The sequence below is a fragment of the Natator depressus genome, chromosome 3 (assembly GCF_965152275.1).
Source record: "Natator depressus isolate rNatDep1 chromosome 3, rNatDep2.hap1, whole genome shotgun sequence".
Lineage (NCBI taxonomy): Eukaryota > Metazoa > Chordata > Testudines > Cheloniidae > Natator > Natator depressus.
The window spans coordinates 140,649,283-140,675,718 of record NC_134236.1 but is presented as its reverse complement, the minus strand read 5'-3'; the positions used below and the strand labels follow the sequence as shown (position 1 = coordinate 140,675,718).

Genomic DNA, 26,436 nt, shown 5'->3' with positions numbered 1-26,436 from the left:
TCCAAACACAGAAAGGCCATCAAGTTAAATAAAGCCTTGCAAGTGGCCAATAATTTACTGAAAATCAAAAAGGAGGAGATTGCATTTTTGTGGGGCAGGGGTGGGGAGAAATTAGCTATTGGACAATGATACCGACCAGTCTGGAATGGGGATGAGACAGCATGCCCTAGTAATCCTAAATGTACTCTCTGAGGGAACCCTAGCAGTGGGGTGCGCCAAGGAGGGGTTTACAATCTAACTGTGCTAAAACAGGCCAGTAATGTTCTGCAGGAGTGTTACTCTTGAGCTCAGTAAATCAGGGGATTTGATGGATGAGGTGTATGGGCTCAGAAAAGTTGCTCTCGGACTAGATATTTCATAGAAATTACTTGTTTATATCTTTCTCTGTTCAGCAAGGAGAGGAGACTATGTGGCCTCTCTTCTGTCAGTGTCAGGACAGTTACCTACTCTGCTAGGATTTTTGTTGTTTCTGCAACGTGGCAGTGGATTCACATTGGTACTAATGTGGTGAAGGTTCCAGTTGTTTTTCTCATCACTATTCTGCACACTGAGGTTCTGCATTCTGCATTGAGGTTCACTGGGCTCATTCATTGCTGCTGCATCTGTCCCCTTACCTTCTGCTTTCCCCAAATACCTCTCCTCTCTTTCATCCATTCCCCTGCATTCTGGTACACAGGACTATTGAAATTTTCCTTAAGCTAAACATACAAAGATGCAGAATGTCTTACTGTGACACTGACAGACTGGTTAACTTGTGTTTGACCCATAATAACTTAACCAGAGGCACTGAAATGGATCAAAACAATCTACTTGTATGTGAGTTTCAAATAAATGTATAGACTCGAATCTTTAACATGTTTGCTTGTATTGTTAGAGAATCAAGAGAATATGCTAATTCTATTTGTCTGTGTTTACGTTTTTCTTATTTGAAGTTTAACAATGTGATCTAATTAGCTTGTAGTTGCTAAAATCCTGTTACTGTCTTTTATTGATTCATTTAATGATTCATTACTGTATTCTATTGACTCAAAGATCAAAGCTGTAAAATACCATCGGAACTAATATTATTTATATTGTCTTCAGCTTAATTGTCTGTGCCATAATGAACTGCCTAGATAGTTTGAATGATTAATTGCCATATGTTAATGAACACAACTACTTACCTGTGTATGTATAGGAAATAGAAGAGTAGCTTCAAAGCAACAATATACTTTACCTATTCTTCATCTGAGGAGGGCCCTGCTCTGACAATTGCTGTCAAGAGGCTATCTGCTTGCAGTTTGGTTCAATGGCTCTCAGCACCCCCACTATAAAAATTGTTCCAGCACCTCTGGACATAGAAGACTGCACTATATCTACTACAGGGATGGCTTGGCTCAAAGATGCTGCACTGTCACCGAGTGGTATTCTCATAAACATGGTGGGATTCTAGAACACCCACAAGTCTTGCAGTAAGAGCCGTGGGGGGATGGCTTAGTGCTCCCTATCTGATTTGGTCCACTGAGCTCTGATGTAGAGTTTGCATTTGCTCGATTGAGCGGATCAGTATAAATAGTGTGGAATTCCATTGTGAACTTATGGTTTATAGCTAATAGTCAGTTGCATGAAGCTAACTTAGACTATAGCTGGCTGCTGGCCTAGATAAAGTGGTGAAATAGCCACAGGTACTGTGGAAATATTGTCTCTCACAGCATCAGGTCTACTGGATGGCACAAGTTACCTCAGAACTGAGGGAGGGATTAGTGTCCATCATTACCTGCCGAGGCCACTATGAACTCCCCTCTCCCACATGACAGCAGAAATAGGCAAAACTTGAGTGGCAGCCATAGTATGATCCACCCTCTCTATCAAACCCAGGGCTGGGAGGCTTGCTCCCAGATGCAATGTTGACGCATCCACAGAGACCAAACTTTCCAGCATTGTAGACTTTGTAGGAGGTATTCCAGAGGTGGAAGTGGGAAACAGCCATTTGCTGAGAAATGCTCCTGCAGTGAGCCAACAGAGTTCCTGGTGGAAATCAGCTCAGAAATGAATGCTTGTCCACGTATTACTTCCCTACCATACTTCCTACCTACTCATTAGACAGGGAAGGAAAGCCAATGGCAGAATGGCTACCCTGGGTGCTGGGTTGCCATGAGACAGAGAAAACCAGGGTCTCCAGAGGTGGAGTGTCATTTCCCTGTGTACACTGCTGGGCCACCAGACTGCGCCACTTACTCCCCCTCTACAGGGTCTAAAACATCTCCCCCTTGAGGGAATGGTGTAGTGGAAAATATGTGAGGAAATCTTTGCAGAGTTTCAAACATACCTTGTTCACGTCAGTGGCTTTTTCTTGAAGAGCGGGACAGTCTGGCCAAAAGTATACTATGCAAAATCTTGAGGGATATACAAATCCACCATACTTTTAAGTGACAGCACTGTATAACTCTCTAGGCACTTGCACTGGTATGTAAGTAGTTGTGACCCTGACATTGCAATGGCGCTATATTTTCAGTAAACCAAGGCTTTTATGATTGACTGTTAGTAGAATCTAGCATTCTCTATGGGCAGTCAACCCCACAAATTCTGTCTTCTGATTAAACTTAGTAGACCCACCAGTTTTGATAAGTTTCAGAGTAGCAGCCGTGTTAGTCTGTATTGGCAAAAAGAAAAGGAGGACTTGTGGCACCTTAGAGACTAACCAATTTATTTGAGCATAAGCTTTTGTGAGCTACAGCTCACTTCATCGGCACCTTAGAGACTAACCAATTTATTTGAGCATAAACTTTCGTGAGCTACAGCTCACTTCATCGATGAAGTGAGCTGTAGCTCACGAAAGCTTATGCTCAAATAAATTGGTTAGTCTCTAAGGTGCCACAAGTCCTCCTTTTCAGTTTTGATAACAGAGCCTGAGGTACAATACTGAGATCTATCATGGCTACCCATATCAATCAGTCCAATTTAATTTTCTCAGGGGACAAGGACTGTGCTGGGGATGATGGATGTTCTTGAAGATCTGATAAGCCTGCTTTGAGAGAACATCTCAAGGGCTTGTAGAGAACAAGCGATTATCAGTACTGATGAATGTTTCCTTTCATCAAAAATTAAGGTCTCATTAGTAGTCCTTGTAGCAGCTGATGATGATAGATGCTTTCAACAGATGACCTTTTTTTTTTTTACATCTTGGAGATACTGTCTGCTCTGATTATGAGTTGGCTGTTTTCAGTTGAAAGACTCCTTGGCAAAATGTGGGTTACAGTTTTTTAATAGGATGTATTATCACAGCCTGTCTTATACCACTGCATTCATTGATGAGTCAGCGGTTGCAATTAAAAATGATATTTTAAAGAGATGGGCTCGTGTCATCCAATCTTCTTCCAAAATTCAGGGGGATTCAGATCCAGGGTTTTGGCTCAGATCATTACAGAGCTCTAATATTTTATAGAGTTTAGCACAGCTGGTAAGATATTTCCTGTTGTACACATGGCATGCAAAGTTTCTGCTCAAGATTGAATATTTTTTTCAAGCAAATCTGAGAAAACAATTCATTTGTGAAGAAGTAAGTAGCTGCTTCAGACCCGTGTTTCCTCCTCCAGCTCAAACAGCATTTCATTTATAACCTACTTGGTGTGGGTGCCAAGCAATTTACGCTGCTGCTTAATGTGGGAAATTGGATATATGCTAAGAAAATCTGATTCACTCTAAATTGCTTATGTTAAAGTTGATTAGATGAGAACTCTATTTATAATGAATAATTCCTAAACTTTTACCACTTTGCAGTGGTGTGTTTCTCTTATCTAATTGATTGTGAATCTCTGTCAGATATAAGAAAGTTATTGGTTTTGTTTTATTTTGCCAGAAACAGTTTAACACCTGCTCTATTGCTTTTTGTTTGCCCTCTGATTTATACACAGAATTAATTCTACTTGTTAAGGCACATACTGAAAGTCAGCACACGCTGTAGCTCTTATTCGGATGTATAAAGTGCTCGGAAAATAACTGCTTCCAAGCATAGATGAGAATGAAAGATGACATGCCTGGAATATTCGCAGATGACATCCAGGTTGCACAAAATGCAATTCTGGTTAGAGAGCCAAATCCCGTAAACTGCTCAAAGCCCAGTGTGGCCAACTCTTGTGACTTTATCACGAGTTTTGTCATATTTGGTGTCTTTCTTGATCTCTCAGCTCCTTGAATCATTTAATTAGGTGAGAAATACAACTGTCATTCCAAAAAATAAATTTTTAACCCTGATGCATAGAAGTTTAAAAATGTGAAAGGGTCAGAAACCAGAAGTTAAATGAAATTAACTCAATATTTATTATTTTAAAAATATCTCATGATTTGAAACTAGGATGACCAGATGCCCTGACATTAGGGACTTTGTCTTACATAGGACCCTATTATCTCTTCCCCCTCCCCTCCAGTCCTGATTTTTCGCACTTGCTATCTTGCTCTCTATTTGAAAACAATCATGATTTTGGGGGGCCTGAGTCATGACTTTTGATTGTTTTGGGTAGTACTGAAAACCCAAGAACGTGGCCTAGGGCAGGCATTCTCTACTAAGAAAACCTGCACTACTGCCATCCTAAGGGCTTTTCTCCACTGGCAATTTAAAGCACTGCAACTTTCTTGCTTGGGGTGTGAAAAAACACCCCCCCGGAGCACAGCAAGTTTCAGTGCTGTAGAGCACTAGCGTTGACTGTGCACCAGCCCTGGGAGCTACACCCCTTGTGGAGGGTTTTGGGGTTTTTTTAGAGCGCTGGGAGAGCTCTCTCCCGGCACTGCGCTGCAACCACACAAGCCACGTTAAAGCGCTGCCAGTGTAGACTAGCCCTAAGTCTCTGTGTCCACCTACTGTAACCTTTGTAACTCCTCAGGCTGCAGTAGCATGCTGTGTGTGGGTACACATCCCTATATACGAGGACTGACCAGTGGATCTAGACTGAACTACTTCATATCTATACAGGTTTCAGGGGTCCTGCCTTTCATTCTACATGCACACACATAGCTTCTTTGGTGTCCAGGGCCTTCCATGCTTGGGTGTGTGTATTTGTGTGTTAAAGTGAGGAAGAAGATTGCCTTCCTCTGCAACCTCCACAGAACATAACAATGGGGCAAATGATTTCACTGAGATATTTCACTGTATTTGGCATTAGCAGATTAAACTGAAATTTGACTGGCAATATGTAAAAAGATTCTATAAACCCAAGAGCCTTCTTCAGTTTCCTGAATTTAGGGTGACATTTAGCAGGCCGTTTGTCAAAAGTATATTGATTCTTTAGGTTTTTTTCAGATTGCAGTTGGAAGTTTTTAAGTTGCTTTTTTCTAAGTGTTCCTTATTGGGTTTATTGGCTTATCTTCTTTAGAAATGCATTTTTCATACATGGGACAAGCTTTTTCCACTAACTCTTACACATTTTGCAAAGGTCCACATACTTCTAAGTTGGTACAGAAACAAAAATAATAACAAGGGTTTTTAGCTTGGGGATGTAATATTAATGAGTGGGTTTTGTAGTGCACTTTAAAAATGTTAATATTATAATTCATAACCTGTATGATTTGAGACATGAAACTTTAAAACTTAAACTGTTTTTGCAAGAACAGTATTGGAAAAGCAACATGATATAAGGAAGCCCAATGATCAGTCTCTTTCCCTCCCCCCACCCCCGCCCACACATACTCTTTAAGGGTATGTGCAATGTCATGTCTCCAGTAGAGTACATCTGTGTGCTGCATGGAGCAGGAACTGGTAATTATGCACTGTCGGAACTCTATGGATCTATAACAGGAGACAAAATAGGTAAACAATAGTAATGTGTTGAGATGCCACCTGCTCTTGTTTATTTGGGACATTTGGTAGGTTGAGCCTATGCTCAATGAACTCATCGATAAGCACAGGAGCAGGTCTAAAAGAATAGGGCAGTAACGTTGTTTAAAATAAAATTTGCAGACTGCTTTAAAAGCTACGATATGTCTAACTGATGTCAGCCAATAGTTTGGTTACTGGAATCCTTAACTGTTTCCTCTTTGTTGCTTGTTGCATGTACCTTCCATTCTTTTGGACAATGATTAATTGTTGTGTCCTTATTGAACTCCTAGGTGCAGAAGTGTTGTATATGAATATGACAGCTTATAATGAAGGTCGCCTTCAATCATCATTCTGGATTGTTGATAAACAGCATGTATACATTGGAAGTGCCAGCTTAGACTGGAGGTCATTGGGACAGGTAATTTTATTGATGAATGAAAAACCAGATATACTTTATACTTTTAATGTAAATCTAAACCAAAGAAAAATATAGTAGAAAAATGTAACTTGCTTATTATTTTTAAATATATAACTTTATTTGGGGTAAGAATAAATAGGTGGCTATTTTGCCTATATGGAAGAGTGTCTGTCTTGCTGTAAGTCATACTTCTTTGCACAGTGAAACCTGCCATTAACAGTCACTTAAGGGTAGCAATTCCTCCTAGAAGAGGAGGCATTAAACCACAAGCAAATTAAATCATACTGGAAATCTTGGATTTACATTGCATCAAGCCTGCAGTCCTTACTCAGATAAAACTCCCGCTGATTTCAGTGATGAATTTGACTGAGGAAAGAATGCAGGTACAGGCCCATTCATAAAAAGTTGGAAGATCACCCACTGGGATTTCCTCTTAGAGTTTATCCATAATGGAAGCTCCTCTGTAACATTTCGAGCATGAACCAATTTTGTTCGTTGTTCAAGTCTGCAAACTAGATACAGTAAGACTGAAATTGGGAAGTTCCTTCCCATATAGTGAGTCTGATCCTGAAAAAATTCAATGTGTGGAGTTCCTGATGATTTCAGCAGAAGTTACATGCACAGAGGAGTTGTAGCATGAAACCCAGAGTTTGTATGTGTGTTAGAGCCAAACAATACAAAGCTTATAAATAAGCACCTCTTCATCAGTATATCAGTGCTGTGAATTCCCTAATTTTGAGAGAGACTCTTTTTCAAAATTGTTTTGAAGAAGCAACATGCTATTTACAAAGCCAGTCTGTCTTCTGAAGATTTCTGTAGTAAACAGTTTTTATAGTCCAGCTGTTAATGCACCTTTTTTTTAGTAGTTGTCTGTTGAAATCATAAAAAGGTAGTAACATTTTTTCTGTGTTCATGGGAATTTTACATGCAAATTCCTGTGTGTCAAGAATAGCAAAAATGCCAATATTGATTGTGTTACCTTTGCCTTCTATTGGTGGAACGAGAATTGCTCAGCTGTGTGCCATTGGTCTTGTACTTTTTAAAAGCTAATATAGACTTTCCTTCAGCTCAAGAGATAGGGGACTATGCTTTTGGAGCTAGGTAGTCTGAATTTATCCCCAGTGTCACCCTGGAGCTACAGGTAACCAGGATATGCAGCATGGTTTAAACCAGAGGTTCTCAAACTGTGGTCCGTGGACCACCAGTGATCCGTGAGCTCCATTCAGGTGGTCCGTGGATAGTTCCCTCTAACGTACATGCCTGGGCAGCCGCACATGAGAGAATGAAGGGCCACCCACCTAATTAGTGGAGCCGCACAGGCATGGCTACACTAATTAGATGCCTGGACCCTGGAGAACACGCACATGTAAGGTGAGGTGGTGCCCTTGGGGGGAATAGAGGGTAGATGGGAGGGGGCAGTGGGGTGAGGAGTGGGGCTGGGAGGAATTTGGGATGTGCAGTGCTGCGGCAGCCAGAGAAAGTGGTGACTTTCCCCAACTCCAGGGCTGCGGCTGCTGGGGAGAAATGGCCCTCCTTCCCAGCCTCAGCCTCAAGTGTTCCATGAAAAAAAAAGTTTGAGAATCACTGGTTTAAACTACAAAGTCCTAGATGGCCATAGATGAGTTACAATAAAATAACTTGCTTTCTAAATATACGAGAGCTTTGGAAATATGTTACTAATTATGGGCATAGTGTGTAACAATATTGGTACGTAAGATTGACTAGACAGTTCGTGCTGAAATTTTCCAGGCTTGTTTTGATCTAAGGGGTTGAATGTTTGAACAGAAATAACTCAGCCACTTGAGTAACAAGCGTGGAGTAAATATACTTTTGCCATGATAAAAAAATGTTTGTAACCTTTTTTTAAAAAAAAAATTATAGTGCATCACAAGTTTGTGGTAGAAACCTTGCTAGAGACTTAATTCCTAGGTTGTAGATCTATCTTTTGGTGACCCAGTGAAAATTCCAGCCTTGGGGCTGTTGTAAATTATGCCAGCTGGGAACAGCTTCCTATGGGCTGTTACACTGCTTGGGATTACTGACGTGTAAAGTGTGCTGGCCATGCTACCAGCATGCCCATAAACAAATGGGAGCCTAGACAAATCCTGTGAGACGTGGAATGTGAAAAAAAGGATGTGTCTGGGTCAAGGATCTGGCCCTCTACCCTTTTGGATCCCACCTGTTGTGTATTCTAAGAAAACACAAGGAAAGAATTCAGGAGCAAACAGAGACGGGCATCTTTCCGGAATCTTCTTTGGAATGAACAAAGGATTAGCTTTTTGACTAATATTGATTGGAGAGATTATATGAACTGCGTCAGAAAGGGTAACTTTTTTGAGCTATTCTAAATGAGGTAAGGAAGCTGAATATTTTTCTCAACTGTTCATGTTTATCATTTCTGTATGTAGTATAAAGCAATAGGACAAGTTATTCCTCTGTCATAAGCAAAATAATTCAGATCTGTTCATAGCGCATCTATTATACTATAAAATAGTTACATAGTAAATTATATTGTTTTAACTATGCGGGACCTGCCAAATGTGAGCCTCGAATAACAGTCAAAACAATGGACGTAGAAAAGGAGCATATTGGTCACTCAGTATAGCTGAAGGTGTCAAAGTGACATGGTCAGTGACTTCCATCACAGACACCACAATCCCCTGTCTGATCAGACTAATCATAGTGAAGTAATCCAAGTTCCTGTGAAAACTCAGATTATATTTGTGTTTTTGGTTTTTTTTTTTTTTTTAAATGGCCTGGCTGGAGCCAGATTTATGTGGGTCTGTGTTTCAAACTCATTCCCTGAGTGTTCATCTTACCATGTGCTTTCTAGAGACATATGGAGAGTTTGCCATCCTATTAAATAGGATGTTGTCAGAAAGTCCAGCATTTATACAGAGCAAAGACATGCAGCAGAAATTTTCTCTTGATTAAAAATATTTGTCTGGTCTCATTTAGGAAAGTTAAGAAATATAGACTGGGATTTCTGTGGGGTCTCAGGGAATCAGATGTCTAACTCCCATTGACTTTCAGTGAGACTTGGTCATCTAACACCCTTAGGATCCTTTAAAACTTCCAACCATAGTTAATAAAGACTACTCTTAGAGGGACACATTGCTGTTTTAGGATTGCATTCTCCCCTTTCAGGGAAAACCTACATGGTGGTGGTGGTGGAGAAATAAGCTGAAAACTCTGTGACGTTAATTTCTCTGCATGCTTCCCTTAAGGAGAAGGCTCTGGAGATTTGTGGAGGAGCCAGGGGATGAGACTAGGATACCTGGTTCCCTACATAGATCCCAGGGTAGTGCCGGTCAGGGACTCGATCCCCTTTCCCTGCCACCTGCATTTTATCTCCTGGATATGTAGGTGAGATAATGCTGATATTGGCTAGTATTGTCTCCTGCATAGGATTTAACTGGGAAATCTGCTCATGTTAGAATGGAGAGGACTGCCAAAAGCAGCCCCCTTCCCACACTGGCACATCCCACAGACCTGCAGAGACATGACTATGTGGAGTGGGTTAAGTGGGACTTCTGCAGTTGAAAACTCATCATACCTTTGAGCAGCATCTATATGGTTTCTGCAGCACTACAACACTTTAAGGTATGCAGGGTGACTGATTTAATTAGCCTCTTCCACCCCTTCCAACAAATCAAAGGATCAATTGAAAGGTGTCTGCTTTCTAAGGGCATGTGGTCCATATGAACCATCAAGCATAGTAATTGCCTTCTCTCCCAAACTAAAGATCCAACCTGAGTCAGTAGCTTTCTAGGTCGGTGATGTTTTCCCATACAGCTGAATGTTCCAGAACAAGATAAATGATTTGAGTGCATCAAATCTCATTACGTCAAATAAAAACTAAAGAGCAATAAAAATATTAAGGTTCAAATTGCACTGGATTGTCCTGTCTTACCATCCTACTTAGTTATATGTAATGTTTGTTCAGAGCTTCTTACGTATTGGAATTTGTACCTGTTCAGGCTCATACGCTGCATAACACACACGCATGTGGAACAGTTGATTTTACTGGTGTAGCAGTGGATTTACAGATACAGTAGATCTATACTGTGCTTCCACAGAGAGCAGATACAGGTTACTTCGTGTGCACTCTGGAGGCTTATGTCGGGTTTGCTCTCCTTATCTCTGCCTGATGGACACTACGGATTAAGGAGTAAATTGTGCTCATAGTTACGTCAGGTATAAAACTGGATCAACTCAACTGAACTCAGTGGAATTACTTCTCATTAACACCAGTGCAAATGAGAATGGACTTTGGCCCTCAAACCTTGGTTTACAATATAAACGTTAAGTATCAGAGGGGTAGCCGTGTTAGTCTGGATCTGTAAAAGCAGCAAAGAGTCCTGTGGCACCTTATAGACTAACAGACGTATTGGAGCATAAGCTTTTGTGGGTGAATACACACTTCTTCAGACATGCATCTGAAGAAGTGGGTATTCACCCACAAAAGCTTATGCTCCAATACGTTTGCTAGTCTATAAGGTGCCGCAGGACTCTTTCCCACCAATATAAATATTGTTTGCAGTGTTGTTGTAGCTGTGTTGGTGTCAGGATATTAGAGAGAATATCCAGGATATAAAGCTTGAAAGCTTGTCTCTTTCACCAACAGAAGTCAAAGATATTACCTCACCCACCTTGTGTCTTACTACAGATTTGGTAGTAAAGTTCTGATTTAACTCTGTTTTGGGAGGGATTTGGGGTTGTATCTGTCAGTGACTTTAAAAAATTATTTCTGCTGCCCTCTTAGGATAGGTTCTGAGGAGAAATTTTCACTGAAAGACCATCATGCTTCTGTTGAAGCAGCAGTTAATGATAAGAATTAGCTGTCATATCAATCTAGAGGGTGGTAGATCTGAGACCTATACTCTTCTGCTTGCAAACATGGATTTTCCTTGCAAGATGTGGATTGCAAAATATGGATTTTTTTTTAATTTAACCATCCAGTAGGCCCAAGAGGACTTAATTCTTATTCTGCCTCAAACCTGTGCATAGTACAAATCAATAAGAGTGAAATATGGTAATGAATACAAGAATCGTTGTGACTATTTAGAGTACTTAATGTAGTTATTCCATTAAAAATGTAACTTACTATGATTGTATCTGCACATATTGTACTTCTGTCTCTGAGTAAAAAGAACTCTTTTGAAGTCACATGCATACATTCCCGTGTTGGAATTTCTATTTATCTACCTACCTAATTAATTGGTGTAGTATCTGAGCACCTCACCAATATTTATTAATTTATCCTCATAACACCGCCATGAGGTGGGAAAATATTGTTTACTCCTATTTTATAGGTGTGGAACTGAAACTCCGAAAAATTACTTTGTCTTTGGATTCTGCAATAATAAAAAGGGACACCTATTTAAAGGGGTAGGCACCCCAACACAAGTTACGAACGCATACATTTTTATACAGCAGCACCAAACTCATAATTCCTTCTCCCTATGCAGACCTTGTGCACCCTCCACAGCAGCCTGAGTGAATAAATGCATCTTGTAGATTGAGTTACTAGCCAGAGGCCACACAACCATCCTTTCATTCCATAGCCTCCCACTGTTGAGCAGAAATCCACCTTTTATTAACATTGGGGCAATAATTCCTGAATCTTCACTCTTCCCATCTCTTGCCTTCCTGCAGACCAAGAGACCAGACACAGGAATATGCTTATGTTGCATGTCAGTACAGGGTACTTAACATGGAGCAGATAAGTGCAGCACATAACATTTAACAATTAAGGGTGCTGAGCTAGTCCAATTTATAGCTGAATTGTAATGCCATTTTGTAACGGGTTTGTTAGCATTATTTGTCTCTTGGGAGCCAGAGTCTAAAGTTGAAATAATAAATTGACTGCAAATGGACACTTGGAAATCAGCATCAGGTGTCGTCTTAAATGAACCATTGTGTTAGATTCATTTTAACATCAACTCTGGAGAATTGTTATCCGTGTTTTCAAAGAGGAAGTAGAAATCAATCCTACACAGTTTACTGAGCTTTGTTGCCATTTTTCTCCTCTTGCTGTCCTTGACAAAGATTATAGGCATTAATCTATTTGCTTAAAGAGCAAGAAAAAAAATTATATCAGGAAGGCATACTTTGTATGCCATGTGAATTAGCTATGGATGAACATGTAAAGGTTCAGTGATTTGGCTAATGTCTTTACCACCAACATTTTGATTCTTGTCTGAATCTCAGCTTCATCTTCATTTTTAACTCTTATCCTAAAACTAAATGCTACTTACCCTAAATCTAGCCACTCATGGCAGTGGTAAATTTGTCTGAGAAACTGCCTGAAATTATAGCAGAGGCTGGTAGTGCATTTATATATTAAAGTTCCCTGAAGCTTCCCATTGTATGGCCTAGTTTTCAGTTGCTCATAACTTTACCAAATGTGTACTTTATTGGTTGACATTTCCCATGTTGGGTATCTGCCTTAGACCAAGCTGATTTTTTTTTAAATACAGACAAAATGGTTCAGCCATTTCTGAGAATGAAATTAGGAGAAAATAAATTGTTTTTCCCATGTTAAAAAAAAATTCTGGTGACCTTTTCTTTGAACATCTCTAGTACTCTCTTCCTTTGGTGAGGTACTTGAAATTTGGCAGGAGGTGGCCTTTGTGTCAGGGATATGTCTTTTGCCACCTCCAATAACATCAGTCTAAATTTGGCCAGGATATAACCATCTGACAAATTGTAAGGATGAGGCCAGTATTTGAGGGGGAAGGAGACTAGGTTTGGGGTGAGAAGCCTGTGAAGTAGAGACTGGGACTGACTCGATGAGGAGAATGGAACTGTGATGAGGAGCCTTTGGTGGGAAAGAGACTGGATGAGGACAGGAATAATTTGGAGGGCTGAAGAAGAAGGTGATTGAGGAGTATGACCCCCAGAGCACACTCCTCTCCGGAGCCTGGAATGGAACCCAGTATTCCTGAGTCACACCATTTCTCTGCTGTCAGCAAATATCTGTGAAACCCACTGGCAAGGTGTCCCATCTCTTTCTAGTCCTAGTCCATATACAGGGTGACTACCTACTGCTGCTGTCAGTTACTGTGCTAGTTCAAGTGCAGAACTGTGTGGTGGATCTAAAGATCACAACCCTGCTGATGACCAGTGTGAGTGTCAATATAGAGCAACAGGATGGAATTTGTTTTTTTCAGTTTGTTTTTTATAAACCTAGGAAATTACATACAACATATGGTAAAAGAACATTATTAAGGTTGCAAAATCAAGCATTCAGGATTAGAAAATGCCAGAATTAGGGTTGCCTAAATTCAGCTCCCTTGTTCGTATGTAGTATGATACAGTATTTGATACAGTCAATTACTTGACTACATACTATTTTTAAAGGAAACCTTAATGCTGACATTTGCTAATTTTTTAATACTTGTCTTTTGTAATCTTAATGTTCTTTTAATATAGCCTTTGTGTAATAATACAGAGACTATAAGGAACAATTATTGCCTAACCCCATCAGGTGATAAATTTATATTTGCAGTCCAGTAGTGTATTGTACATTTTTTGCAATTGAAGATCCAGTTTCACAAGGCAAGTTGTGACTTTAATAACTTGGTGTGAATATCTGAGGGCCAACATTTTCCCATATCAGTGATTTCAAGTCTAAATAGCTGTTCACTATGATCCTTAGATCTCTTTCAGCATCACTGCGTCTCACATTTTCACATTTGAATATCTGTATTATAGATTATTTTTCATCAGATGTATGTGCTCTCCAAATGTAATCTCATTTTACTTTTGCCCATGTTATCTAACCTCTCCAGAGGTCCCTTTGTATTATGTAGCCTCGGGCATATATAATACTACCCAATCTTGCCAATTTCTGCTTGTCAGGACTCATATTTCACTTTTACAAATGTCATTAATGTGTTATTTATACTTTTTTACAAGATTATTAAGAGTGGCTAATACTGTGACCCTGGTTGTCATGTAAAGGGCCCTTACTGTATACCTCCCTGTCACTGTATTTTAGGGCCTTATTTACACATGCCCATTTCAAGGCCTCTGAGTAATGCCAGAGCAATGTGAAGGAGCCTTGCAATACATGAGACTGTCTCTGTAAATCCAGTTCAATCATGAGTCATCATGACATCACACCATTCACTTCCCCATCTCTATACATGCCGTTTCTCACTATCCCTTGCATGTAGTCCTGCAGCAGTTTTTAGCTCATTTGAGATTGTTCCTATACCAAGTAACTATTAAATGCATTGCTCAAATGGAGACACATTACGTCTGTTGCATTCTACTAATTTGACCATTCTGTCAAAATAAGCTATCAGTGTTTGTCGGGCACAATGTGGACTTCATAACAAAGCCATTCTACTTATTGCTAAAGATTCTGTTCTTTTCCAGATACTTATAGATATTTTCTCTCATTTGCTCCATTACTTTTCTAGGGAGTAAATTCAGTAATTGCCAGGATCATTCTTCTTTCCTGATTTGAAAACTGGTACTATGTTTGCTTTTTCTTTCCCCCCATGTTTTTGCTGTTCTCAACATTTCAAAGATGAGTGTCATTATTATGATAAATTCATTTGCTAAATCTCTTAATCCCCAAGGATGTTTCTCTTAACTTAGTTTGTCATCTGGATGCACTGATGTACGTTATTGCAAATTGTAATAGTATTTCCTTACCTGAGTTTTTATCAATTTTTAAATAAATCTCTTCTTTATTTTTGGTGTCAAACATTTTTTTAAAAAACTAGTACACAATGATTACCATGTTAGAATCATCAATGATTTTATCTTCCCCCCTCTTTGCTTTAGGCCTTGATTCAGCAAAGCAATTAAGGTTGTGCTTAACTTTAAACTTGTTCTCGAGAGCTTTGCTGAAGCAGGGCCTTATTATTGACCTCCTGTTGTTACTTTTTCTCTAGTATTTTTTTTCACCTGCTATTTCTGTAAAATCCCTTCTTATTCCTGTTATCCTCTTTGGGTAAGAAGTACCCATTCTGCAGTTCTTTGTGCCATTATCTGTTCTTTTCAAACCTTAACTGACCATGTATTCTTGTTCAGTTGCCTCCCCCTTTTTCTATTTCCAGTTAAATGTTCTTTCTTTTAACTTCACCGCTTTAACAGTTTCTTCTATTCTTTTTTGAGAGGAATTGTAGCCTGTTATACTCTAATTATGGTATCTTTCAAAGTTTTCCACGCTTCTTCACACTAATAGATTCTAATGCTACATTCTATTGCACATTTCTTTTTAGGTTTTATAGGACCATTGTACACCCAGCTTTTGTACCAATTTAATTATATTGGTTTAGGGATTAGTATAGGTAAATCTCTGTAACCCTCTTGATAAATTCATTTCTAAGCTGATATAGTTACAATGGAACAAAAATTGAATGTAGACAAAGCCCCTACCATCCCAAAGTTTGCTTTCTTGATATCTAACACTCTTGTACTACTGCACACTTTGAATCCAGTTCTTCTTATGCTAAATTCAAGTAATTCTTGATCACTGGTATCAATTTTATCCCAATCAGGATGGTTTCTTCACTCGTCTTATATAGTTTCTAAATCATAAAATTGTAGAACTAGAAGAGACTTTAAGGGGTCATCTCGTGGCAGGACTAAGTATTATCTTTTCTCAAACTTTTCACAAAGGTTCTCAAACTTTAGCAACCCAAGGACTCACATTTTGATTTAAAAATTTTTGCGGACCCCCCCCCCAAGGCCCCCGTTTAGCCCCAGGCCCCACCCCCACTCCACCCCTTCCCCCAAGTCTCCACCCCTTCCTGCCCCTGCTCCACCTCTGCCCCTCCTCTTCCCCTCCTCTTTCTGCTCCTCCCCCGAGTGCACCCCATCCCCGCTCCTCCTCCTCCCTCCCAGCGTCTCCTACATGCCACTGAACAGCTGTTCCCCAGCATGCAGTAGGCTCTGGGAGGGAGAGAAGGAGTTGAATCAGCATGGCCAGCCATGATTCTGCCCCATCCCCCATTCCTCCCCCTCCCTTCCAGCGCTTCCTGCATGCCACTGAACAGCTGTTCCCAGGCGTACAGGAGATGCTGGGAGGGAGTGGGAGGAGTTGATCAGTGGGGCCCGCAGACCTCCTAAAGTACCCTCACGGACCCCAGTTTGAGAAACGCTGAAATCCCTGATAGGTGTTTGTCTAACCTGCTCTTAAATCTCCAATGATGGAGATTCCACAGCCTCGCTAGGCAATTTATTCCAGTGGTTAACTGACAATTAGGAAGTTTTTCCTTAATGTCCAACCTAAACCACCCTTGCTGCAATTTAAGCTCATTACTTCTTGTCCTATCCTCAGAGATTAACAAGAACAATTTATCTCCCTCCTCCTCCTTGTAACAATCTTTTATGTATTTGAAAACTGTAATCATGTCCTCTGTCAGTCTTCTCTTCTCCAGACTAAACAAAACCAATTTTTTCAATCTTCCCTCATAGGTCATGTTTTCTAGATCTTTAATCATTTTTGTTGCTCTTCTCTGGACTTTATCTAATTTGTCCACATCTTTCCTGAAATGTGGCACCCAGAACTGGATGCAATACTCCAGTTGAGGCCTAATCAGTGCAGAGTAGAGCAGAAGAATTACTTCTTGTGTCTTGCTTACAACATTCCTGGCTAATACATCCCAGAATGATGTTTGCTTTTTTTTGCAACAGTGTTACACTGTTGAGTCATATTTAGCTTGTGACCACTATGACCCCCAGTTCCCTTTCTGCAGTAATCCTTCCTAGACAGTCATTTCCCATTTTGTTTGTGTGCACTGATTGTTCCTTCCTAAGTGGAGTACTTTGTATTTGCTCTTATTGAATTTCATCCTATTTACTTGAGACTGTTTCTCCAGTTTGTCCAGATTCTTTCGAATTTTAATTCTATCCTCCAAAACATTTGCAACTCCTCCCAGTTTGGTGTCATCTGCAAACTTTAAAGTGTACTCTCTATGCCATTATCTAAATCATTGATGAAGATATTGAACAGAACCAGACCTAGAATTGATCCCTGCATGACCCCACTCATTATGCCCTTCCAGCTTGACTATGAACCACTGATAACTACTCTCTGGGAATGGTTTTCCAACCAGTTATGCACCCACCTTATAATAGCACAATCTAGGCTGCATTTCCCTAGTTTGTTTATGAGACAATCGTGTGAGACAGTATCAAAAGCTTTACTAAAGTCAAGATATACCACATCTACCACTTCCCCCCAATCCACAAGGCTTGTTACCCTATCAAAGAAAGCTGTTAGTTTGGTTTGATTTGTTCTTGACAAATCCATGTTGACGTTTACTTATCATCTTCTAGGTGTTTGCAAATTGATTGCTTAATTATTTCCTCCATTATCTTTCTGAAGTTAAGCTGACTGGTCTGTAATTGCCTTTTTGAAGAATGCATGGCTTTGCCCCCACCAGCATGACCTTGCATGCAAAGTCACCGGCAGGGTTGGGCGGGCTCGTAAAATGGTGCTCTCTTGTGCGTGTGGGGTCACGCCAGTGGGGGTTGGGTCACATTGGCAGGTGGGGTCACATCTTGTATTCCGGGAATGCATGAATGGCCACCCTACTGGCAAGGTTGCAAACAAGGTTTTCTGCTATGAACCTAGACTAAAATTCCTGAATCAGCCAACTGATAATAATAGCTTTATGATCCTGATTATCTTTAAGTGTGCTTAAACACAAAGTTAAGAATATGTTTAAGACCATTCCTAATCAGCAAAGCACTTAAGCACATGCTTAAATACATGACCTAATAAGGCTAAACAAGCTTGCACTTAAAATTAAACACATACTTAAGTGCTCTGCTAAAATGGGACTTAATGACTTGGACTAAAACTGTGGGGGCTCCATAATGCTATTATTCAATTGCCTTAACCAGTCAGTTAGACTTTTATATATACTGTTTATAAAAATAATTAATTGCACAAATATTGTTACCATAATGTTAGGGATGAAACATAATCAAAAAGGAGTTGTATATTTTATTTGTTATGTGGCTGTTCTAAAAGCACTGGAGAAACTTAAAAACAGATATTGTGCAGTACTTTTCTTAATGGGTTCAAATGCTGTGCAGTATGTACTGAGGGCAGTCAGAACCCTTATCCAAATCAAAAAATATTGCTGGATCCCTGCATGCTAATATCATCTCAGGAAATGATTATTTATTTATCACACAGTGAAGAAAAATTTATATCTAGAGGGCAGACAAAATTAATGTGTTGGCTGAACAGAACCATTCTCAGAAGAATACTCCTTATATACGACAATTAATTAATCTGTGGAAATTTCTGCTGCCTAAAATGGTTGAGAAAAGTCCAATCTGGTTGACTTCAGTGGGAGCATAGTTAGGTCAATACTAACTGCTTTTGAAAATGCCACCCTAAAATCCCACGGGTGAAATTATGGTCCCACTCGAAGCAATGGCAAAACTCCCATTGACTTAAATAGGCTAAGGATTTATCCGCTTACATTTGGCAACTCAGAAATTACTCTTCAAATTACTATTTTTTCTTTCTGATGAAAAATTATAATATATAGTGTATATGTACCTTAATTCTGGATAGTTTTGCTTGTCTGATTCTAATGGTCTCTTTTCCTTGGACACATTTGCAGTAATTCAGTGTTCAGTAGAATAGACTGAATTTGTAACCATATTAGGACATTGACCTCTGAAAACTTTTGTTCTCTCTCTCTCTCTCGGGATTTTTATAACACTGTGACTAGGGTCCCAGTGGGGGCCAGCTGTGGTCACACAATTAGGGTGAACTGCAAAGAATGGGGCAGACAATCCCCAACAAGCTGGTGGATATTCCAATACTTTGATTTACCAAGACAGCATAAAACAGCTTCTTTATTACCTTACTCTGGTTACCCAGAAGTCGAAACAACACAGCTCCCTTAAAGTGATCCAGCCTCAGGCCTCCATCCAGGTACCTAAATCTTACATGATGATTTCTGAAAATCTTATTATATTATATAAAAGAAAAGGTTCTACCGATCCCAAAGGCTCGGACACATTACCTCCCAGGTTATTGAATATTCCAGATCTTACCCAAATACATGCTACAGCCAATTCTTATTAACTAAACTAAACTTTATAAAAAACAAAAGAGAGAGTATGGTTAAAAGATCAATATACATACAGACATGAGTCCAATTCTGAAGATTCAGATTCATAGCAGAGATGGTGAGCTTTGTAGATGCAAAGAGTTCTTTCAGAAATAGTCCATAGGTTATAGTCCAATGTTTATATTTCAGGGTGATCCAGTTAGAACTGGGATCTCAGTCCTTATGGCTTAGGCTTTCCCTGCATGAAACCTTAAGCTGATCTGAGATGACAGAATCAGGATCCAAGGATCTTTTATACAATTTCATGTCCTCTTTAACAAGTTGGAGTTCCTTGGGGAACAAAAGGTAATTAGGACGACTTTGAAGGAGGTCCATCACTGGTACTTAGCTATACAAATTAATGTAAGGCAATTGGCTTGTTCCTTTACCATTCACAGATGATCTACTATACATTTCAAAGAGAGATGAATACAGAGATATCCTGTGTTTACAATTAATTTAAATGCCAGGGTGTTTTTTGATCTCTGAATTAACAGAATACAACATAGGGACTGTTGATTACATTGTTGACCCTACTCATATATATGTAAATACACAAAAACACAAACATAATCTCCCCACATGTATTTTGAGGGTTATTTATTTTTCAGGATGTTTAACCCTTTCTGGCCATGCATCACAAACACCCATCGCCATAGTATAAGTGAAAAATTGGAAAAGGTGTTTGATTTTTCTGCACCTTAAAAATCCATCCAGGAAAGACTCAAAATATCATTAGATGTGTTTTCAAGTGTATTTATGAAGAGGAGTTCATTCTAGGTAATTCCGTTGGGCTTACTTGTAGTAACAACATGTTGAAAAGAAGTGCTTTGACCTTACGTTTGTCATGAAATGAGTTGAGGAAGTGTTTCGAATAACAAAAGTGTTTATCTATTCATTTCTGTTACAGTGGATCAATGTTTTGCTTTTAGTACCTCTCAGCTCATTTGGCTGGAAGCACTTTTTTTAAGCTTCTCTAGATATGATTAGGTATTTGACAGGACTTGTAAGAGTAGACATTTCCTAACTGTGTTGGTGTGAGGAGTGGTGTTTTTGTTTGTTTTGTAATAAGAAACTGCTGATTTTACCCACATAAGAAGTCATTAGTTGCTCAGAATCCAGACCCCTCTCTGAACTTTCCCAAAGCTTAGGGTGCTCTGAATTATTGTTTGGATCAAAATTGAACCAGGATCCATGGTTTTGTTTTGGACCATCTCTTCTAATAACTAAAACAAAGGTTTCAGAGTAGCAGCCGTGTTAGTCTATATCCACAAAAAGAAAAGGAGTACTTGTGGCACCTTAGAGACTAACAAATTTATTTGAGCATAAGCTTTCGTGAGCTACAGCTCACTTCATCGGATGCATGCAGTGGAAAATACAATGGGGAGATTTATATACACAGAGAACATGAAACAATGGGTGTTACCATACACACTGTAACAAGAGTGTAAACAACGTCATTCACTCCTAAAAATATTCTTGGCAAAAATGCCTTCTTAATATTTAATGTAATATTAAATTTCTACTTATTTGTGTAATCAAAATTATGCTAACCTATAGTGTGTAATGTAAATAGTTTTCAGAGTAACAGCCGTGTTAGTCTGTATTCGCAAAAAGAAAAGGAGTACTTGTGGCACCTTAGAGACTAACCAATTTATTTGAGCATAAGCTTTCGTGAGCTACAGCTCACTTCATCGGATGCATACTGTGGAAAGTGTAGAAGATCTTTTTATATACACACAAAGCATGAAAAAATACCTCCTCCCAACCCACTCTCCTGCTGGTAATAGCTTATCTAAAGTGACCCCTCTCCTTACAATGTGTATGATAATCAAGGTGGGCCATTTCCAGCACAAATCCAGGGTTTAACAAGAAGGTCTTGGGGGGGGGGGTAGGAAAAAACAAGGGGAAATAGGTTACCTTGCATAATGACTTAGCCACTCCCAGTCTCTATTCAAGCCTAAGTTAATTGTATCCAATTTGCAAATGAATTCCAATTCAACAGTTTCTCGCTGGAGTCTGGATTTGAAGTTTTTTTGTTGTAATATCGCAACTTTCATGTCTGTAATTGCGTGACCAGAGAGATTGAAGTGTTCTCCGACTGGTTTATGAATGTTATAATTCTTGACATCTGATTTGTGTCCATTTATTCTTTTACGTAGAGACTGTCCAGTTTGACCAATGTACATGGCAGAGGGGCATTGCTGGCACATGATGGCATATATCACATTGGTGGATGTGCAGGTGAACGAGCCTCTGATAGCATGGCTGATGTGATTAGGCCCTGTGATGGTGTCCCCTGAATAGATATGTGGGCACAGTTGGCAACGGGCTTTGTTGCAAGGATAGGTTCCTGGGTTAGTGGTTGTGTTGTGTGGTATGTAGTTGTTGGTGAGTATTTGCTTCAGGTTGGGGGGCTGTCTGTAGGCAAGGACTGGCCTATCTCCCAAGATTTGTGAGAGTGTTGGGTCATCCTTCAGGATGGGTTGTAGATCCTTAATAATGCATTGGAGGGGTTTTAGTTGGGGGCTGAAGGTGACGGCTAGTGGCGTTCTGTTATTTTCTTTGTTAGGCCTGTCCTGTCCTGTTCCTAACCCAGGAACCTATCCTTGCAACAAAGCCCATTGCCAACTGTGCCCACATATCTATTCAAGGGACACCATCACAGGACCTAATAACATCAGCCACACTATCAGAGGTTCTTTCACCTGCACATCCACCAATGTGATATATGCCATCATGTGCCAGCAATGCCCCTCTGCCATGTACATTGGTCAAACTGGACAGTCTCTACGTAAAAGAATAAATGGACACAAATCAGATGTCAAGAATTATAACATTCATAAACCAGTCGGAGAACACTTCAATCTCTCTGGTCACGCAGTTACAGACATGAAAGTTGCTATATTACAACAAAAAAACTTCAAATCCAGACTCCAGCGAGAAACTGTTGAATTGGAATTCATTTGAAAATTGGATATAATTAACTTAGGCTTGAATAGAGACTGGGAGTGGCTAAGTCATTATGCAAGGTAACCTATTTCCCCTTGTTTTTTCCTACCCCCCCCCAGACCTTCTTGTTAAACCCTGAATTTGTGCTGGAAATGGCCCACCTTGATTATCATACACATTGTAAGGAGAGTGATCACTTTAGATAAGCTATTACCAGCAGGAGAGTGGGGTGGGAGGAGGTATTTTTTCATGCTTTGTGTGTATATAAAAAGATCTTCTACACTTTCCACAGTATGCATCCGATGAAGTGAGCTGTAGCTCACGAAAGCTTATGCTCAAATAAATTGGTTAGTCTCTAAGGTGCCACAAGTACTCCTTTTCTTAATATAAATAGTGTATTTGTGTGCAGTATTTAAAATATATTGTGGTGGCCACATTTGTTTCCAGTTTTCCAATAACCTTATTATGATGGAGCCACCATGGCATGGATAGCTGAGACAGAATCTATTCATTTTCATTTCTGTTAATGACAGTTGCATCTGATCTTTACAGAACTGCATGGAGTGAAAAGAAAACTATTATCAGTCTCTCAGTTTTCTGAGACCTCTTATCTCTAAATGAGTCTTTTGAAGTTATGAAATGGTGCATCTGGCACTTTTATGATAAGACTTCTCTGTCTCGCATTTAGTGGAATTAAATTCTTTCCCTTTCCATCAAGCAAAAGTTAGATTGAGAGTATTCATTCTCTCATATTTCCACTGGGTGTAGTGTTATTTTAGAATGAGCTACAATTATGTCCCTCATGTTCTGTTTAAACAGTTGCAAATCTTTGCCATGTCCTACTAATAATTCCTTTAATTCTTTTTCTATCTCAGAGCTGTTCTGTAACTTAGAACTCTTAATAAAGTGAAGATGACCACGGCATTGAAGTGTCCTGCATACTTGGAAAAATGGTACTAACCTTGGCCCCGCTGAGAGGTTCAGCAAGCACAGAGAGGAGGTCAATATTTTCGTTCAGATGTAATGCACTACAACAGGAGATCAGTGCCCTTAATGTTAATTCTCATATCCTGTGTTATGTTTACATCTCTATATTAGAATAACATTGCTTATATTACAGCAATATTCCACGTCTAAAAAGCCCTGATAAGAGAGCAGTTATCAGCTTAAATCTACTTATTTACTCATGTCAATTATTCCATTGGTTTCAATGGAATTATTTACACACCTAGAGATTATTCCCATGAGTAAGAGTTAACAGGATCAGGCCATGATTTTTGGGAGCATTTATGAATGATTAATAATATTTTTAAAAGAACAAGATTTCTCAGTGGATATTACAAAGACGTAATGGCGATCTTCCTTTAAAGTATTTCTCTTCTAATTGTAGAATACATGGAAGGATTATCAAAAATATGCTGTGGTGCTATTAATATAAGAATTGGCATACTGGGTCAGACCAATGATCAGTCTAGCCAGTATCCTGTCTTCCGACAGACAGTGGCTGGAGCCAGATGATTCAGAAGGAATGAATAGAACAGGACAATTATTAAGTGAGCTATTCCCTATCATCCACTCCCAGCTTCTGGCAGTCAGAGATTATGGGACACTCCAGAGCATGGAGTTGTGTCCCTGACTATCTTGGCTAATAGCCATTGATGAACCTATCTTCCATGAACTTCCCTCATTCTTTTTTTAACTCAGTTATATTTTTGGCCTTCACAACATCCCCTGGCAATGAGTTCCACAGGTTGACTCTGCATTGTGTGAAGAAATACATCCTTATGTTTATTTTAAACGTACTGGCTATTAATTTCATTGGGTGATCCCTGTTTCTTGTATTATCTGAAGGGGTAAATAGTGTTAATGTACTTCATTGCAAATAGGAGTCTGAAAATTATTTGTTGTTTTCATTGGGTGCCTATGACAAAATCCAGTTTAACCTTTTCAATGTCTGTATAGTTAGCAAGATCTAAACTAATGAACATTTCCTTCCTCTGAGATGGCAGTTTTGGTTTCTGGGCCATATACAATGTTGTAGGATTTTTGGAATTGGTGGAAGTCTCAGACTGTTGAAGAAACTGTCCAGGTCTTGATACAAATTAATCAAGATGACCAAAATCTGCTCTATTACATCAATAAATGAGAGCAAAATTTGACCCAGTAAGCCTGCCCTTCTTGAAAATGAATAACGATTGTCTAAAATTTACAAATGAACCTCAGTGACACAGCTGGACTCTTCAGATTGTATTGTATCTTCTAGTCACTACCCTGCACTGTGGGTGGGGGAGTATGGAAAGCCAGAGACTCCCAGGGAAGCATGGCTGCTGTGCTAGCCTTTCCTATGGTGAGATGTGCTCTGCTCCACAGTTGCCAATGGCCTCTCTTCTTCCCCTTCTCCTTTGGGGACCATATCCACAATCTGTCCTTGTGCTCAGGTGAGTGAAAAAACTGTGATTGTGTCAAGGGTGAAAGTAATTGAAAGGACTTACTGGTACCCAGGAGTCCTGAGCAGGGGGCGTGGCCTTAACCGGAAGAGGTGTGACCTTTAAATCCCCTGGCCCTTTAAATCACCCCCAGAGCTACCAGCTGCAGAGGTGGCTGGGAACCCCGGGGCTTGGGGGCGATTTAAAGGGCCAGGGGCTCCCGGCCACTGCTACCACAGCAGAGCCCCGGGCCCTTTAAATTGCTGACAGAGCCCCAGGGCTCCCAGCTGCCACTGCTACCCCAGGGTTCGGATCTCTGGCGGAGATTTAAAGGGCCCGGGGCTCCTCTGTGGCAGTGACAGCTGGGAGCCCTGGGCCCTTTAAATCACCACCGGAGCCCCAGGCCACCATTGCTTCCCCAGGGCTCTGGCAGTGGGGCTCGGACGGCAATTTAAAGGGCCCAAGGCTCTGACCACCGCTACCACCCCGGGCCCTTTAAATTGCTGCCGGAGCCCCTGGCCACCGCCGCTACCCCAGGACTCCGGCAGCAGGGCTCCAGCGGCAATTTAAAGGGCCCAGGGCTCCCTGCAGCGGCCAGAGCCCCAGGCCCTTTAACTCACCGCCCAAGCCACCTCCGCTATCCAGGGGCTCTGGCAGCAGGACTCTGGTGGCAATTTAAAGGGCCTGGGGCTCTGGCCACTGCCAGGAGCCCCGGACCCTTTAAATTGCCGGCCTGGGGAAGCCAGTCTGGTCTGCCACGGCATACCAGCTCTTGCCGTTATGCTGTACCAGACCGTACTGGCTTATGTTCATCTCTGGATTGTGTGCTCTCCCTGCACATGGAGCCCAAGAGTGGGGCTTCTTGCACTCTCCCAGCTTGCTGATCTGTGCAGAGGCAGAACCCAGTGTGACTCAAAACTTCCTGAAAAGCTATTTTAGCTTAATGTGTATGTTCTCTATTCTTTTAATTGCCCAGCCTTTCTAGTGATCTGTTCTAGTCTCACTCACTCCCACACATCCACCTTGACTTCAGTAGGTTTGCACAGAGTGTAACTGAAAACAGCCCTTAGCATACACTTTGTTCGTGTTTTCAAACTTTTCTCAGCAACTACAAGGGCTAGAAACTTTCTTTTTAAAGGAAACCTGAGGTTCTCATGTGATCACAGGACTTCAGAACTGGAGGTTTAAGAGAACACCAAATATCACAAGATTGACAATAAAATCATGAGAATTGGCCACATTACCTAGGGCAGTGGTGGATTTTCCATCTCTTAGTGTCTTCAGATGAAGACTGGATACCTTTCTGGAAGATAAGTTCAGTCAAAGACAAGTTACTGGGCTCAATGCAGGGGCAACTGGGTGAAACTGAATAGCCTGTGTTATCCAGGAGGTCAGACTAGGTCATCTAATGGTCTCTTCAAGCCTGTAAAATATATTGAAATTAAGGTTTCCAGCTTGGTGTGTGAGATTTTTTTATTTATGATTTCAGCTGACTCTAATCATTTGTTCATTGCTCCATCACTGACCTGCATGGTTATAAATCCACCTTCTTGTCTTCTAATCAAAGTTTCTTTTTCAGCAAAAATAACTCAAATAACTCTAATCAATTAATTTTGGTTCTAGAGATGTGGGCTCTCTACTGAGAAAATCCTGCTGCTCATCCTAGTAAAGTCCATTCAAGGAACTATCAGCAATCAAGATTATACACTCCATGAGAAAACATGGGAGACACGTGATTGTTCAGAT

At 40.2% G+C, this 26,436-nt stretch overlaps 1 protein-coding gene across 2 annotated transcripts in view; it reads left to right on the top strand.

Annotated features, from left to right (window-relative positions):
* PLD5 (phospholipase D family member 5) overlaps nucleotides 1-26,436 on the top strand; it is a 267,265-nt gene that overhangs the window by 195,622 nt on the left and 45,207 nt on the right. For both annotated transcript variants that reach the window (XM_074948906.1, XM_074948907.1), the window contains one exon: nucleotides 6,082-6,209. In XM_074948906.1, coding sequence (XP_074805007.1) covers nucleotides 6,082-6,209 — 128 coding nt within the window. The remainder of the gene's footprint in view (nucleotides 1-6,081; nucleotides 6,210-26,436) is intronic.